Raw genomic sequence first — 17,621 nt, 5'->3', positions numbered from 1 at the left:
TGGGCTGCGTGCACCGACCATGGGCTCTGCCAAATGATTCAAGAACACAGCCAGATATCCCAAAAGCACAGATCTCTCTGCAGCTCTAAAGCATTTCCTTACTGAAAGGAATTTAGGCAAATTATTTATTTTCTTGTGTGTCCCTTCAGGCCTCCAGCCATTCCCTCTGCAGCCATTTCATTTCACAAAATCTCCTGAGGCTCCAAGAGCCTGTCATGTGAGCAACATGGTTTGTGTTGTGAGGAACCCACTGCTGATGACACAGAAATTGGGGTTTCTTGACAAATGTTATCTGATTATGGGAAATGAGATGCTAAGTCTGGTGGTATTTGGCTATGGTGAGGTGGTATATAAATGTATGTGGCTGATCTTACACCTTTTTCTTTGAATGAAAAGCATTCCTTGCTTTTGTGTGGTGTGCAAGGTGTCTGAGAGTGAGTCTCTTGCATTTCCTGTTTTTTCACAGAGGGTAATCTCAAGGGTCTCTGGAGCTGCCACTTGTCCATCTGTAGTTCACACATATCTTTGTTGCAGCAGGGTTAGAAAGAACCACAGGCATCACTGCACAGCTTTTTTTAAGACAGGATGCCATGGCCATGCATGCAACCATTGCCTAGATATTACTCCATAATCAGAGTTTTTAGAAAAAGCAGACCTAGAGGCCTCACATCCAGTCATTTATTCTCAGCTGAGATGCAGATGCTGAGGTTGACCCCAGTTCACTTATGCTTCTTGCTTCTTCAGAGGGAGATCCATGGTGGGTTGAACTGGAATTGGATTGGAAGTCCAAGGGGATTGATGTTATGCTTGTGGGCTTCTTTGTTAAATTCCCAAACTTAAATGGCATTAATCAGACCAAAGCTTGTCTGAAGGAACTGGCTATACAACGACTTTTGGCATGCAAAGTACACCACTTTGGAACTCAGAATTAGGATCCAGTTTGATCACAAACTGGGACCATATCTTTATGAGAGAGCTTAGTTTTTCTTGAACTTTCTCACTCTGTGGCTTAGGATGCATTTACATCATCCACTGAAAGATTCAAGCTACTGTCCATAGCCTACTGTCCATAGCCTACCTGCCACTCACAAAAACTATTTGTGAGTGGACTTACCCAACTTCTTGTGTTGCTTCCTTTGCTTTAGCAAGGTTTTGGTATCTTGACACTCCATTCCAGCACGATATCCTTAAACAACATTCCCCAGCTGGCTCACTATTAAAAAAAAGTATGTTTAGTTTTTTGGTTGCATGACAGACTAATAAAAGCAAATTTGACTTTAGAATCATAGGTTATATAGGTTGGAAAAGATCATCAAATCAAAGCATTAACCCAGCACTGCCAAGCCCACCACTAAACCATGTCCCCAGATCCCACATCTCTATGCCTTTTAAATCCCTCCAGGGATGGTGACTACCTCTTCCCTGGAGAGCCTGATCCAATGCTTGATAACCCTTTCTGTGAATAAGTTTTTCCTAATATCCAATCTAAACCTCCCCTGGTACAACCTGAGGCTGTTTTCTCTCCTGTTCCCTGTTGCCTGGGAGAAGAGCCCAACCCCACCTGGCTACACCCTCCTGTCAGGGGGTTGTGGAGTGAGAAAGTCACCCCTGAACCTCTTTTTCCTCTGCAGTAAATACCACCAGCTCCCTCAGCTGCTCCTCACCAGATTTGTGCTCAGACCCATCCCCAGCTCCGTTCCCTTCTCTGGACACGCTCCAGCCCCTCCATGTTTTTATTGTGGTGAGGGGCCCAAAACTGATCAGGGTGTGGCCTCACCAGTGATGAGCACAATCATTTCCATGGTCCTGCTGGCCACACTATTGCTGACACAGGCCAGGATGCCCCTGGACTTTTTGGCCCCCTGGGCACATTCCAGCTCATGTTCAGCCGCTGTTGACCTGCAAACCCAGGTCCTTTCCCACTGGGGAGCTTTCCAGTCACTCTTCCCCAAGGCTGTGGAGCTGTGTGGGGTTGTTGTGGCCCAAGGACAGGACCCTGCACTTTGCCTGGTCAAATTTCATACAATTGGCCTTGGGTCACCAACCCAGCCTGTCCAGGCTCTCCCTTTCTTCCTTCCAGCAGATCAACTCTCCCATCCAACTCAGCGTCCTCTGTGAACTTACTGAGGGTGCATTCAATCCCCTCATGAAGATCTTTGATAAAGATACTTCTTTTTTTTTTTAAATAAAGATACCACCTTCTTCAAAAATTTGTGCTCTGACATTTTAAGGAGTTCCTTAGACTTAGAATCACGGTTTGTGCAGAGTTTTCATCGAAGGTTTTGAAATGCATCCATCTTCTGGGTGTTTTCACAGGGTCTGATTTATTTCTTCCTTCCCACAAACCAGGATCTTAACTCTGAATTACAGACCCTACAAAACTCTCTGAGTTTGGGCACTTAGAATCACGAAAAATCGCTAGTCATTTTTTAACATCTTGCACAAAACTGTCAAGTGTCAGATGACATGAGAAAGGTCAAAGAAAAATGTGTTGTAAATCTAACTGAAGATTTATATCCTAGCTCTTCCATTTTAATCAATGTTAATAGATTTTTAAAGACAAAAAAAGGAAGAAAGGAAGAGTATCCTTTGTACAAAAATGTTAGGTAGAGAGTTTAAGGTATTAAAAAAGTGTGGTGATTTTATTTTTCAATAATGAAATAAAACTGATTAGTGATGATAAGAGCTGAGGAAACAAGTCTCTGTGCTAATCCATTTTTAAAATAGTAAAAATTATGTTGTAGCTATTAATTTTATTTTATGGCAACTCTGTAGAAGTGATACATTTCCATCCCTTCAGAGCATTTTTAAATAGAAAATCTGGCTTTTACCAGGTAATGAATCAAGCATTCTCAAGCAGTATTTACAACCAAAGATCAATTCATCTGATTTAAATTATTCAACTTGCAGTTTGTTTCCCTTCCACATAGGACAATACCATATTACCTACTTTTTTAGGAAACATGGTGGATGATGAGTTTTCCCCATAAGTCTTTATTTCATGTTGGACATGTGTCACAGGACAGTGTAAGGTCCAATTCCCACTTCCCATTCATTGCCAAATGTTCACTTGGTAGATGCATCCACTTGTCCAGATGCCAGATCCCAGAAATTAGACTCCTTTCTGTTTTTTACTTGCATGTGAGTTTCTGTTCAGCATCACTCTCTGCAGTGAGAGCTTGTTTTTAAATATCCACTTTCATCCCTACTTGTTGGATGCCTTTCATGGATGTGTGAAATGAACCTTCTGTGTAGAGCACCATAAGATCACTTTAAAATAGGTTCAATAAAAATGTTAAATGTGGTTCTATTTCTAATTTTATCTTAAGAGGACGAGTAGCCATTAAAATCTCATCTGTAATTATTAACGTTTTTCATGTTCATTGACATGTGTTAATACAAACAACTCATACATTTGTATATATTGTGCAAGTTCACTTTCTTTAGATTGTGCTCCCAAGAACTCAAGGTCCTTGATATCCCACATCATTAGAGTCATGATCTTGGCATTACTAAAGTGCAAAATAAAGATATTCCTGTTTAGACAAAGCAGGTTCTGCTTCTGCTTTAAATAGATTTTAAATTAAAGCAGAAAATGAATGGTTCTGTAACCAGCTGTGTTTGTTCTCTCTCTGCCTTTTCTCTCTCTTTCTCTCAGATCTGGTGCTCTGTTGCCTCTTCTGTTACTCTTCACTCTTTTGATCAGCTTTCTCCTCCTTCCCTTTAGTTGCAGGCCAGATGTTCTTACGACATGTAGATCTTTCCAAATACTTTATTTCCTTTGTAGAGTAGCCATGTCTGAAACCACAGCCTGGCCAGTTGTAAGCTGTTTCAAGTGATGTATTGTCTTTAAAAAACACACCAAAGTGCATTTCTCTGTCAGAATTTGTGAACTGCACAAGCTGAGAGTTTTTCCTCCTTCCCTGTCAAAGGTGGGGGAAGCAATGGAGCACTTTTTTTTAGGTAGATAGGAGAGGTTTGTTCCTTCTGTCTCCCAGATGCTGAGATGCAGAGTCAGCCCTGCTGAATGCTCGAGGGAGGCAGCACACACCTCTTCTATTGTGGGTACCAGTCCTGCTATATGCTTTAAATGCAAAACTTTTTATTCCTCTGCCGTCCAAGTATTAATCTTCAGCATTTACACAACAATTTGTATTCCTGTGTTTTGTGTCCATGCTATTTAATTTTCATGATGCTATTTGGATACTCCCAAGTGAAAAATGTTAGAAAAGACCTTTTGCAGCATGCAGACCAACAGTAATTGCCACCCCTATGACTCAGACAGAAAATCTAGGCATATAATTTAAAATATCTACCAAAGCAGACAAAAGGAGATGGGGCAAATTTTAGAATGGTTTTGTTGCCAAAAAAAAAAAAAAAAAAAAAAAAAAAAAAAAAAAAAAGTGATTTGTTGTTATCTCCACTGCAAGAGCTTGAGACTAATCTTCCTTTTCCAGAGCACAAAGATACTGTGAGCATGTTTACAGCACACAAGGTTTACAGAGGTAGTATCTGTCCTGAAGATCTGTCCACATCTGCATTAATGGTTCTAAAGCTGGTCAATATGGTTTCACCATGAAATTTTATTTAGATACTTAAGAGGTAAAGATCTGAGTCTCTGTGACTTGTGTCTTCCTAGCCTGGAACAGTAAAGAAACATCTCCACCCGTATCTATGTGCATAATACAAACAGCAAATGTCACAGTGCTTCTGCCCTCCTGGTAGAAATGGCAACTGGATGAAATAGAAACTGATAGAAACACTAGCCTAGATGTCTGATTGCTAGAGCTGAGGACAACAACTGATCTCCCATCTGCAATTATGTTAAAGGCTGTATAATCAAAACCCAAAATCAACAGAGGAAGCAGAGACAAAAGTGTGATGATTTGTTCTAGGTAAAAAATGAACAAAAATTTCAATTACAGCAGAGGTAAAGTGTGATGAGATACAGCCTTTTGAGTTACAGAAAATTCTTTGCTATTCACATTCACCAATTAAGTGATCCAGAGTAAAATGATTCTAACAGTAATACCTGGGCTTGTGTTCCACTATTTCCAATAACACAAAAGCTGCAGGCAATGAGTTGCTCATTATTCTAGATTTTAGGAGAAGATACCTAAATGAACTGTCTGCTTTCTGAAAGCATGCTGGAAAGATTCCACTTCTGAAGCTGAGGCCAATTTCCTTTCTACTTCAAACTTTGCACAGATGTAACATATTAATAAAATCACAGAAAGGTTTGGGTTGGAAAGGACCTTAAAGATCATCGTGTTCCACTACTCTGCCATGTACAAGGACACCTTCCAGTAGGCCAGGTTCTTCAAACCCACATCCAACCTGGCTTTGAACAGTTCAGGGGATGGGGCAGCCACAGCTTCTGTGGAGAACCTGTTCCAGTGCCTCACCACTCTCACAGTAAAAAATATCCTAATAGCTAATCTAAACCTGCCCTCTCTCAGTGTAAAGCCATTCCCTCTTGTCTCATCACAACATGCCCTGCTCAAAGTCCCTCTCTGGATTTCTTGTGGGCCCCCTTAGGCACTGGAAGGTGCTGTAAGATCTTCCTGGAGCCGTCTCCACGAGGAAATAACTCCAGATCTCTCAGCCTGACTTCACAGGAGAGGTGCTCCAATCCTGTGCTGTCAGCATCTTCATTCCCCTCCTGAGGACCCAGGGTGTCCAGGGCTGGGTAGTGCTGTGGAGCACAGGGATGGACACGTGCTGGTGATGCTGAAACAGGAACATGGGAATTCTCACCTTTGCTTTAGGCACTTCGGTGGGATTCCTCTTGCCTGATATATGCATTTGAAATTTAGGGATCTAATCCCTTTGTAGTCAATGGAGAGATGTGGTAATGCTCTTTAGTATAACTAATCTCCCCTCAGTGACAATAGAGAAACCCTAGATGACTAGCTTAGACTAATTGCTCAGCTTCAAAGGTGGGATTTAACCACCTGAAACAGTAAAATGCTATCAGATTAAAGTGTAGCTTTCCACACCTATACAAAGCAAATGTGATTTGAGCCTAAATAACTGCACAGAACAGCAGATAACTGACTTAGACTGCAAGTGCCTCTTGTGAGGAGAAGAGGTATTTTAAATGTTTGTGCAAGCCACAATAAAGCACTGATTTATACATCTTGCAGTGTTCTGTGTTATGGTCACACTGCTCTGGAGTTTATTGGCTTTTTTCATTTTAAAGATGGAGATGTGAGCAAGAGGTTAATTGGTTTGCATGAGATCTGACACGGGGACACTTGGTAAAATGGGGACATGAATCAAAGCTTTCTATTCCTCTCATGATTGCAGTCATGATTTTTGGTCCATTGTCCTGAACATTTGTCCACCATTTCTTTGTCATGAAATCTAGTCCATCTCTTGGCTGGTAGAAAGACTTTTATATTGTAGGAAAACACCACTATATTTTGGGCTTCTGAATACTTTTAAAATACTGTCAACCAGTATTCCTTGACCAAATGGAATGGTCAAGAAATAATTTCAACTAGAAGTAGAGAGCAGAAGGAACACTTTTAATTGTCATAAATTAGTCATTGTTACTGGTTTACCTCTGAAGTTTTGATCATTTTGCTTGTGTAAATGACAGTTATTCCTATTGCCTTTCAAGGATTTGTAGCATCACACAATTAGTTTAGCAAACTCATAGCCATACGTGGAAGGATTGGCTTTCCATTAAATACAGGGTGATGAAATTATTAAATTTCCACTGTATGCAATTTGTGTAGAGCATTCTGCAATATATGCATATCAGTTATGAATCTACAATCAATTTTCATATTAAATGTTGTATTTAAACCCACAGCTGGACTTTCATCCTGAAAGAAGCCAGATAGCCCTGTGCATCTGGTTTAATCTTCCCCTCAGCCATATTATTTTAAAGGCACTCCTGCTTAGTACATCTTACAATTGAAAAATAATACTCATATTCCCTCTCATCCTCAGCAGCTGTGATCCCTCCGCAGATGTTGTTCTGTCAGACGTTTCATTACGTGTGATAGAAAGCGTAGGTTCTTTTCGTCTGTCTGTGTTACTGCTTTGTAGATTTTATTTTCTTTTTTTTTTATTTTCTTTTTTATTTATTCCTTTGGCTGTAGATGAGTCCTTCCATAATACTTCACTTTATCTCCTGTTGCTGCTGCTTCTCCTTCTTTCCAAGTGCAGAAATGATCAAGAACTTGCAACTGCGTGGAGCCGCCCAACAGAAGCCCATTGATTCCCCACCAAAGGGCTCTGTGTGAGCCATTCTGCTCCAGCCTGAAAAGAAAGCTTTGTTCCCTCAGCTGGTAGTGTCTTAAGATGCTGATCCTTGCCATATTTTCTGAAAACTGTAGCAGTTCATCAGGCTGTTTGACACTTCCCGTTCAGCTGTGTACTCTCTAGCACACCCTGGTATTTGCTGCTGCTCGCACATCAGCCCCAGCAGCCCGAGACTGCTCTGGGCACCACGGTGAGCTGTGCTGGGCACCACAAGTCATTTGGAGGTGAACAGTAAAGGAGTTGAAATCTGGAGTGCTGGTGGCCATGCCTGAAATGGTAGTAATGGATTTAGTATTTGGGGCAGGAGGTATGGGATTTGTCATGTTGGTTGAGTATTTTCCTGGCTGCCTTCCATGACTGTTCAGATATTTTTAGCATGAAGTACAAGCTATGTTGTCTCAGTTGACCTTGGAGCATGACATTTTAACATGGAATTGGTTTGACTTGCTAATCATTAAAATGATTTATTATTTTTTTATTGCAAGAGCAACTGAATCCCAGTCATGTTTTGCAGATGAAAAGGGAAGCAAATTGAAACCCGTCTTCCCTTAACTTGCAGTCCTTCATGATACCCATGTTTCCTAAGGTGCTGTCTTTCTCCCTACATCATTAAAAGTAGATTATGTCCAGGTTTGTTTTTTAATTTGTCTTTTAGTCATTTGACAAATATTATATCAGAGTGACTGAAACTAATCCCAAGGTTTCACAGTGCTCAATGAGAAGTGTAGAACAAAAGGATTGTTTCTGTTGCAAACAATTTATGACCTTAATAGAAGTTTACAGCTGCCATCAGAAAGGCAAGATCTTGCTACCAGTGTATTTATCCTGGTGATTGCTCTCTCTTTGCCTTCATTCCCAGACTCAGGTTTAAAGATCAAGCCCCTAAATACCAACTCCTGTTAAGGAATTAGCAGCAGTAGCACTGCATCACAATTTCGTAGCAGTATATTTTAAGGCCGTAGTATATAATGTAGGAAAACAGCTTAGGACCAGCCACAGACACAGCCAAAAGCTCATGAAAGTTGAATTCAGATTTTGAAGTGCAGATCAATTTTTAGCCACACTGGACTTTTTGACAAGTTGTCAATTTTGGACAATTTGTGTTTATTGAGTTTTGCACCTCCTTAAGTTAACATGACCTGAGAGGAAATTACAGTCATTTTTAAGATGCATTTTACTGCCACAGTGGTGTAGAAAAGCTTTTGACTGAAAAGAGCATCAAGGACTTGTTGACTTTTTCAGTCTACTAAATAAGCACCTGCTCAAGTATCTGATGTACATTAAAAAAAAAATTAAATTAAATAATAAAAAAGAAAAAAAAAAAGAAAAAAAAAAAGAAAAAAAAAAAGAAAAAAGCCAACCATCCTCCTGCATAGTTCAAAGATTTACCCAGCAAAAGCTGAAACCAACACGTGAAAATAAACCTCTCTTTGACTACCTTGGCAACTTGGAAGACCACAACCTGCTCCTACAAATCACATGGCGGATCTCCCAAATAGGGCCAAAGAGGCTGTTTCCCTGAAATCTGTGTCACACTATAGTTCCTTTCATGCATAGGAAGTGAGTAAATCATTGAATAATGCAACATCCTTCCCCGTCTGCGAGAACTGTGCCAAAGCCAGGCGTGAGGGTCTGGGTTAAAGCAAACTCAGTTACTTGGTAACCGAGTTGTGTTTTGGAGGGGTCAAAATTGGAGGGATTTTGGACTTGTGTTTTTCGGGGGTTAAAATTGCCAGGAAAAACTGAAAACTTGAGGAAGATCCCCAGGTGCCGGCATTAATACTCCCCAATCCCTCTGATGTGAGCTGGCAGGTCCCATAAAGCCACTCAGCCTTGAACAGGGAAGGGAAGTAGGGAGAGAGCAGAAGCTCCAGCTGCGACTCCAGAGCCCCAGAAAGAGCCTCTAACCCAATTCCCTTAAAGTGCACAAGCCTCACGAGCCACAGCATCTCTTTGCCACTGTATTCACTGAGTTCGCAGGGCAAACAAAAGACCCATACCAAGCATGCATCCTTCCAGAGGGGGAAAGCTTTTCCTCATTTGCCCATAGATTTCCCCCCCTTTTCCTTCAGTTTTATACATAGAGATTTGTATGTGTACGTATATATATATTATTATTTTTGTTTTAACAGCGGAGGGGTGGGGTGGGGGGGGGGGAAATGTTGCTAATTTTTTTTTTTTGGCTGGTAATTAGGAGAGCTAACACCAGCTAGGCTAGAGTGAACGCAAACAAGACCCCTATAGGCAGCACAGTGCATTAATGTAAAATATGCCCAGACAACATAACTTGTCAGAGAGGATTATTTCTGCTTAGTGAATCTGCAGGGGCCCCTTTGCTCCACCACTCAGCGTCTGACTAGAGAGAGAAAGAGAGAAAGAGTAGCCATTAGTGAGTAGCTACTGTGGCATTGATGTTTGAGCGCACTTCTGAACTGGCTTTTGTTGAGAATATCGGTGCAGAAAGCATGCGCTGTCCCAAATCCGCTGTTACTATGAGAAATGAGGAGCTGCTTTTAAGGTATGTTGTCTCCTTTGTTTTAACGCGTGCTTTCGAGTTGCCTGGGCCCGCTGCAACTATAACCGTGCTGTGTATTAAGTAGTTTCCCTATTTAAAGGAAAAGACAGGCATTGCTGGGTGCAAGTGGCATTTTCCACTAGTTCGGGTCGCACATTTCATGTATAATGACAAATGTACGGAGAGGGCAGGGAGGGGAAAAAATAAATATATTTATCTTTTCTTTTTTTTTTTTTCTTTTTTTTTTCCCCTTCCTAAAAGAGAGCCGGTATTTCTTTTATCACCTCCTTTGCAATATTTCTGCCTGCTTCATTATTATGCACTGGGCATGGAATAAGCATGGAAAAAGCTCGGGGAGACTCCATATTAGAGCTAGTGCCCTAAATACCACTTTAATTTTCACTTAGCCTATGTAAATAGTTTCTAATGCTTTACCTAGTCTCTACTGCTCGAAGATGTTTTAAAAATACCTAAATACTCCTGTAATGTGGGGTTACACATCTATTCTCTAATAATGCTCCCAGGTTTAGCGGGAGGCCAGCATCGACTACTCTTTTCAGAGACACACAACACGCAGACACGCACACACGCACCCTCACACACAGAATTATGCTGGAATTGGCACCCCGCTTTGAAAAATGTAGTCTTTTGTTTATTTGCTAGCAGACATTGTAGCATTGAATACATCTTTTGGTCTGACAATGGGACAGCTGAACAATGGTGTTGTCAAACTAGCTTAATGTATGTCTGGCGATGGGGTGGTTTGGGTTGTTTTGGGGTTTTTTTCCTTTCCTTTTCTCAGCCCTTTTTTCATTTCCCATAATCTTTTTGTGTTTACAGTAGAATTTAAAGTGCGTTGCCTGTTTTGTGGTGGTTATTTCAGTTGATATCTGCTGCTAATAGTGCAGGGAGGGGGAGGCTTGGATCTTACAATTATGGCTATTGCATTAAGTTGCAGATTTATTACTAACCTCTCCTTTAACTGTGGTGAGAAAACTTATTGATTCTGAAAGCTTACAATACTGCTGTCAATCTGGGAAATACATACTTGCCAAATCTGCCCTTGCTTGATTTTATGCCCGATCGTATCAACTTTAACTGCTGTTTTGAAGATACTGTTTCTAATTTTGTTTAGGTAATGAAAATGCAATAAAAATGATAAATCAGATCTCAGAGTAGGAGCCCATGTGACTTTCCATTTTTATTACATTTTATACATTAGAATTTTTAAGGTCAGGCAGAATAATTTACCTGAATGATTCCTATCCCCTAATCAAAAAAATTATTCAGATGACATTTCCTAAATTATCTTTCTGTTTCAAGAACCATCGTTTAGCATTAAAACAGTTAACAATTTTGGGTTTGAATTTGGAAAAATGAACCTTATGCATTGTGAGAAAAAAATTGTTACAAAGCTTTTGAAAAATTTTGAGTTACTACTTGGACAGCAGCTTAGGTCTTAAATAAAATGAATTGCCATTACTCTGTGGAGTTTCTTAAACTGTTTCAAGTCTTTAAATACTTTACATGTTAAGTAAATGTATTGCTTTTAGCAATAAGTTTAATGATTTTGTAAGAGAAAAGATTTATTTATCAGTGGCTTCTGGTTTTTGCTTTGATCAATTAATAGAGATTTTGTTCTTTTTTAAAAAACTGGACTCTAGTGCATGATTTATATGGGTTGAGGGGTCTCTTGGACCCCTTAATTAAAACAAAAAGACATTGAGGATTTATCGGTAGCAGTCAGAGCCCTCTAAAGCATGCATTTCAACACAAAAATATTTGGTGGGGAGACTGACATACTTGCTATGCTGTTTTGCTTTTTTTTTTGTCATTGTATCTTCTTCCCTCGAGTCTTGAGATGGTGCAAACCAATAGCAAAGAGTTTATGTGAACAAAAAGGTAACATCACATAAAATACTTCTTGAGAAGCCAAGAGGTTATGGATTATCAGGTGCTTGCATGCTGTGTGTTGTGCATAAACATGAAGAAAGCAAGGATAGTGTTTAATATTATGGGACCATGACATAATTCACTTCCTTGGGAGAACTTCTTTCAAGACAAACATTAACTCATTCCCAACCGCTCTGCTCTGCCTGAACTGCAGGGTGGAAACAGCGGCATGTTTTTATAAAGTTATTTTTCTACCATGTCATGTTGCAGCAGCCTGAGCTTTCTAGCAGCTACTGCCCTTTGTGAGTGGCAATAACGTGAGTCCCCCACTCTCAGTTATGTGGAAATGCCCCTTCAGGGATAGCCCAGAGCTGCGTGAATGCCACTTCTGTAGCAGGCACCAACAGACACCTGGGCAGAAAAACCAGCCACCACTTTTAAGGACTATTCAATACTATAACTGTTTCCTAAGCTCTCTGCTCACAGGTGAGTTCCTACCAAACTTACTGTAGTTTCTATGTTTTCGGATAAAATGTTTCATAAAATACATATACAATGATTTTTTTTTTTTTGGTCTTGGATTGAAAATTACTTTGTGTTTTTCCAAGGGTATTTTCTCACATTGCATTCACATCAAAGACTGATTTTTGAATTAGTTTGTGTGAATCCTACTAAAAAAAAAATCTTTCTATGCATATTTACTGAAATATTGCTTTCTGAGCCATAACAATTATTATTAACATCAAAGAAGGTGAAGCAAAGCTGTAGCACAAGTAATTTCTTAGCATGTTTAAGGAAAGTAATGGCTTTTGAAAGACTGCATAGGTTTAGAGATCTTATGCCTGAGCATCGGAGGTGTCCTCAGTGCTGCCTGTTTTGAATCTCACCCATTCACAAAACAATGTGGTGCCTTGCAGTTGTCAAACTTGGCAACATCTGTTTCCACAACAGAGCTAAGAGAGGTAATTCAGACTCTACATGAGTTGTTATTTGTTCTTGCAATGACCAGGTGTAATGTCAAAACATGAACACCCTCAGTCTTACCTGTTAGAGAAAGAGCACGGCAGATCTTAGCCTGGGACGTGGCTTTCCATGCTTCCATAGGGAAATGGAATTGAATTATATTCATTTATTAGCCTGGAGTCTTTGTGTGTATTTATTTATTTAATTACTTTCACATTCATGAGCCACAATCATCAACATGCTAATATTTTCTTTGTTAAGAGCAGATGACACTGACACGGTTCTGTCAGGAAATTTAAGTATGAAGGGACTGAGATCTGCCTGCAGATAAATACTTGGGGGTGAAAAGCTGGATGTGAGCTGGCAATGTGCACTCACAGCCCAGGAAGCCAATTGTGTTCTGGGCTGCAGCAGGAGAAGGGTGGCCAGCAGGTTGAGGGAGGGTGATTCCCTCCATCTACCACGCCCTCATGAGATTCCACCTGCAGCATCTTTTCCAAGTCTGGAGTCCTCAACAAGTCCTCAACATGGAACTGTTGGATTGGATCCAGAGGAGGGCCACAAAAACAGTCAGACTGGAAAAGACTTGTGGTTCTTCAGCCTGGAGAAGGGAAGGATCCAGGGAGATGTTGGAGCATTCTTTCAGTACCTAAAGGGGGCTTACAGGAAAGATATTTTTTTAGCAGGGCCTGTTGCAATGGGACATGGGATTGTGGCTTTAAATGAAAATAGTGTTGATTCAGGCTAGACATAAGGGGGAAATTTTTCACAATGAGGCTGGTGAAACACTGGAACAGGTTGCACAGAGAGGTGGTGACTGCCCCATCCCTGGAAACATTCACAGTCAAGCTGGACACGGCTCTGAGCAACCTGATCTACTTGAAGCTGTCCCTGTTCGTGGCATGGGAGTTGGAAGTAGATGACCTTTAAAGGTCCCTTTCAACCCAAACCATTCTATGATTCTATTCTACATAAGATTGCAAACTATACCTTTGGGGCTGAAAAACAAAGCAAGTGTTCAATTAATATTCATATCTAGAAGTTTTACTGCAAGTGTAGATTGTGCTTGAATACTTAAGAAGTCATTCAGGAGTGAATCAATACTAATTATTGTAATCAGGAGGGTTAATTAGCTGAAGATGCCGCTGATGGAAAGTTCACTGCTTACAGCCCTGAAAACACCTAAGTTGATGAAATCTGAAAGCAAGATGTCTAGGAGGACTTTGTGTGGAGAGAAACATTTGGCTTTCCTTTGGCATTTCAAGAGCCAGTCATTCCAAAGGGGAAACATAGCTTGTACTTTGTATTTTGCATGATATTAATTCAGGGGGTATTAGAAGATGCAACTAAATCTGTCGTCAAGATATTTTGTGGTCGTCCCTCAATAAATGCAAGTACCATTTTGGATAACCTGTACTGTCTCTGCTGCATTCATTTGTAGATTACCATAAATTAATATGGATAATCTTATGCATTTGAAATCTGGTTCCAGCACTGTTATTTGGAACATTTTTTTTTTCCTCCATTTGTGTTCAGGCACAGGGACTTCACATGGTACATGTACATAAGTTACACAAGCTGTGTTACTAATACACATATATATGTGTGCACGCATACATATGTGCACTTAAGTTTAAACATTTTTCATTGATGTTGTGTATTTCTATAATCCTGTGCCCTTAAAACTCCCACTCAGTTTCCATCTGCAAAACAGTATTCAACTACATATGATTCAGAGGACAGTTATTGAAAAAGGAGTTCATGAAATTTAAGTTAGATGACAAGGAATAAAGCCTGAAAAGAAATGACTGAAGAAAATCCTTTTCTTTTCCCTCAATTAGAGCAGTTGTGTTTCTTAAAGTGAGCATTACTGAATTCAAACAAAATCCAGCTGTACAAAACCTTTTCCACAAGTGACTTGCAAGAATATTTTTTATTTAATGCTGGGTGTTTGGGTTTTGCATTGGTTTTTGTTGTTGTCGGGTTTTGGTTTTTTTTTCCTTTTCCTCTAGTTGTACCTCTTAACCAAGACAAATATCTGGATATTAATTCAAGGAAAAAAAACCAACTTACAGAAACCCCCCCTCTCATTCACACACACATAAAAACCCCCCAAGTCAAATGATGCTTTCAGAGGAGAGAAATCCTATTTCAAAACACATCCTTCTTTCCTTTCTAATGACATTAGAGATTATCACGTGCAAGTGCTATTTATCTTTGCAACTGTTTTTCCTATGACTGTTTTACTGCTTCCAACACATTTACTTGTATGTCAGCCATAGAAAAGGTAACTGAAAATGGCAGTTGTTGAGAAAGCATGTCGCCATGCCTGGAATGACATGCATTATCAGGGCAGCAGGAGTTGCTGGCTCTACAGCCCATTTCTACTTGACCTGCAGAATGATTGGCTGCCTGGGATGGTGATGAATCACTGGAGTTTATGAAACAAGACTGCTGGCATCCACACAGAGGAAATAAAAACTGGATTTTTTTTTGTTTTCCCCCCTCTAACGCACTTGCTGTGACAAAAAGCTTTTTTTTTATTATTATTTTTTTACGTTTTGTATTGCTTCTGTGTTATTTCACCCTGCAGCAGAAGCAAATGTGTCAATTAAAGTCGCTTTAGTACCGTTCTCAGCAAGTTAATGATGCACTGAAGGTTAACTATCTTTATTGGATGGAAATGGTCAGGAATTCTCACAAATTTTCTGTAAATCTTGATCTGGACTCTAATGTTCCCATCTCTCACTTCAGTCTTGAGACTGAGATAGCATAACTAGTAATCAGCTCGAGCAGGATGTAAAAAGGATTTCAGCTCTTCTCACGCACAACTTTATTTTCTCTGATAGTATAAGGATCAGTGACCATTCCTTGGGCTAATATCAGTCAGATCCATCTTCAGCATTTCTAAACTAATGACTAAAATGACATTTCTGGAAAGCACCGACTCCCAGATTTGCACTCACTTTCTAGGTGGTTGGTGAAATTATATTGTGCATTAAGCCCACGTTACTGGATTAGGCTGCTATGAGCCTGTGCTTGCAGGAAAGCACCGTGGGGCTGTAGATCTGCCAGTGCACTGACAAGGCTGACACAGCGTGGATCACAAGCTGCCCTGTAAAATGCAGCCAAGTAAAAATGATCCTTCCATTTCAATTAAAACACCCAAAAATTGTGTTCAGGGGTGGGGGAATGGAGACAACTACTTGGTTATCTCTCCATGTAGCATACTCAGTGTGCTGATGTTACCCTGCATCCCTTATTCGGGTAAAACAACCTATTTTTAAGTTAACTCTCTCTGATTCAAAGAAATAAGATTACCAATAAAATTGCACAGGAAGTTTTAAAACCAGCAGTTATATGATAATAAAGCACTTACAATGCTTTTTGCCATTATATGGGAGAGGGTTTTTCCTCAACTCTCATGCTTTGCTGCCCAAGCTTTTTCTCCACTAGTTTTGAAAAGCAGTTTGCATATTAACATCAGTTATTAGACTTTTCCACCTTCCTCCAAATAATTCAGCTGCTGCTGGACACTGCAGAGGCTGCAACACTCTGGTTATTTAAGGCACAGCTTTCCAATGCCCCTTGTGAAAGAGAGGAGGGCAAACTTTAACCAGTGAGAAGGGCAACACAGGGAACTGTTGCTTGTGCCCTTCGGTGTGTGAGGGGTAAATGCTGTCCTTGCTCGGGAGTTCCCATGGCAGCAAATCAGCAGGTCATCCTCAAGAGCAGCCTTTGAGGATGCCAGACAACAGTCTGTCACCAGGAGCAAGAGAGAGCAGAGAGTTTGAGGAAGAGGGAAAAAAAATCTAGAAAATCAGAGAGAGGACAGGGAAAATTACAAATAGAGGAGGGGAAAGTAATGGTAATCAAACACAGATCATCTGGAAATTGAACCTTGCGCATGCAGATACCTGTGGATGATAGGATGGCTGTGCTACAGAGTGAAATTAAGATTCAAATCCAGCACCTGCCCTCCCTGGAAGCTGCAGGTCAGCATCTGAGGGATTGAGGGCTTCTAGAAAAGAAACAGAGAGTTATCAGAAAACTTAAAATTTTAGAGACTCTAAATTCAATGCTACAACCTCTTGATTTCATTTTCCTTCTCTTCTGCCTAAAAAAGATTTATCTTCTGCTAAACTGTGAGGAAGAAGCTCACTCTGAAGCTTGAGAATTTGCCTGCATCATTTCAGCCCACATTTAATTTTAATGAGAGAGTTATATAACCCCCTTTAAAAATAACAAAACACTAACAGAACTGCATTGGCAACACCAGGTGTTCTGCAGTGCTGCTCCAATGAATCATATGGAGATTTGTCTGTGCACGGCTGATGAACATACATTAAACTCAGTTAACCCCCACCCCTTAATAAAGCAATCCAAAGTGACCAAAATTTTTCCTAAAGAGCCTTTCTCACAAAACAATGCCTAACTAGATGCCTGCCCCAGGAACCTCATGGTTCCAGCACTCGTCCCTTCCGAAGTTTTTGTATCAAGGGGTTGAGTTTTTCTTTAAAAGTTGCTGATGAACTATTGTGACCTTTCAAAGTGAAACACTGTATGTTAAACATTAAGTTTGGTTAAATGATTTGGTTCAGAAAAGAAAATCAGTGTTCTTCTTTGTTGTGCTGACCCCCAAATCCCTGAAATTAAGAACAGCACAATTAACAGGTATCTCTGGGAAAAATAAACATGTGACTTCATCAATGTTCCTTTCAGACAGAGAATTAGTGGGAAAACTGAATCAGTGACTTGAGCTTGTTAAACATCTTGGTTCAGATGCCATTCTTGACTCTAGGAAGTCCCTCAGCCACCAGCTGCTGGAAGGTGTGAAGGATCACCTGCCATATTCATGCTTTTTCTCTTTCCATCCCTTATCAGAGTCAGGGTCATGGGCTAGGTGGACCTTTTGATCTGCCTTATGTGGCAATTCTTACACTGTTAATTTAAGGAGGAAAACACCCAAACTACT

General features: G+C 40.2%; 1 protein-coding gene across 8 annotated transcripts in view; it reads left to right on the top strand.

Moving 5' to 3' along the window:
• CELF2 (CUGBP Elav-like family member 2) overlaps positions 1–17,621 on the top strand; it is a 549,110-nt gene that overhangs the window by 281,056 nt on the left and 250,433 nt on the right. For 2 of the 8 annotated variants that reach the window (XM_077179245.1, XM_077179241.1), the window contains exon 1: positions 9,478–9,793. The exons of 3 other annotated variants lie outside the window; for them this stretch is intronic. In XM_077179245.1, the coding sequence (XP_077035360.1) occupies positions 9,687–9,793 (107 nt within the window). In that variant the 5' untranslated portion in view covers positions 9,478–9,686. Of the gene's footprint in view, positions 1–9,477; positions 9,794–11,994; positions 12,170–17,621 lie in introns of those variants that run through there. 3 more of the 8 variants (XM_077179246.1, XM_077179242.1, XM_077179254.1) reach the window with 2 other exon arrangements.

Source organism: Agelaius phoeniceus, chromosome 5 (assembly GCF_051311805.1).
Source record: "Agelaius phoeniceus isolate bAgePho1 chromosome 5, bAgePho1.hap1, whole genome shotgun sequence".
Classification (NCBI taxonomy): Eukaryota; Metazoa; Chordata; class Aves; order Passeriformes; family Icteridae; genus Agelaius; species Agelaius phoeniceus.
This window is presented reverse-complemented; position numbering and strand designations above follow the sequence as displayed.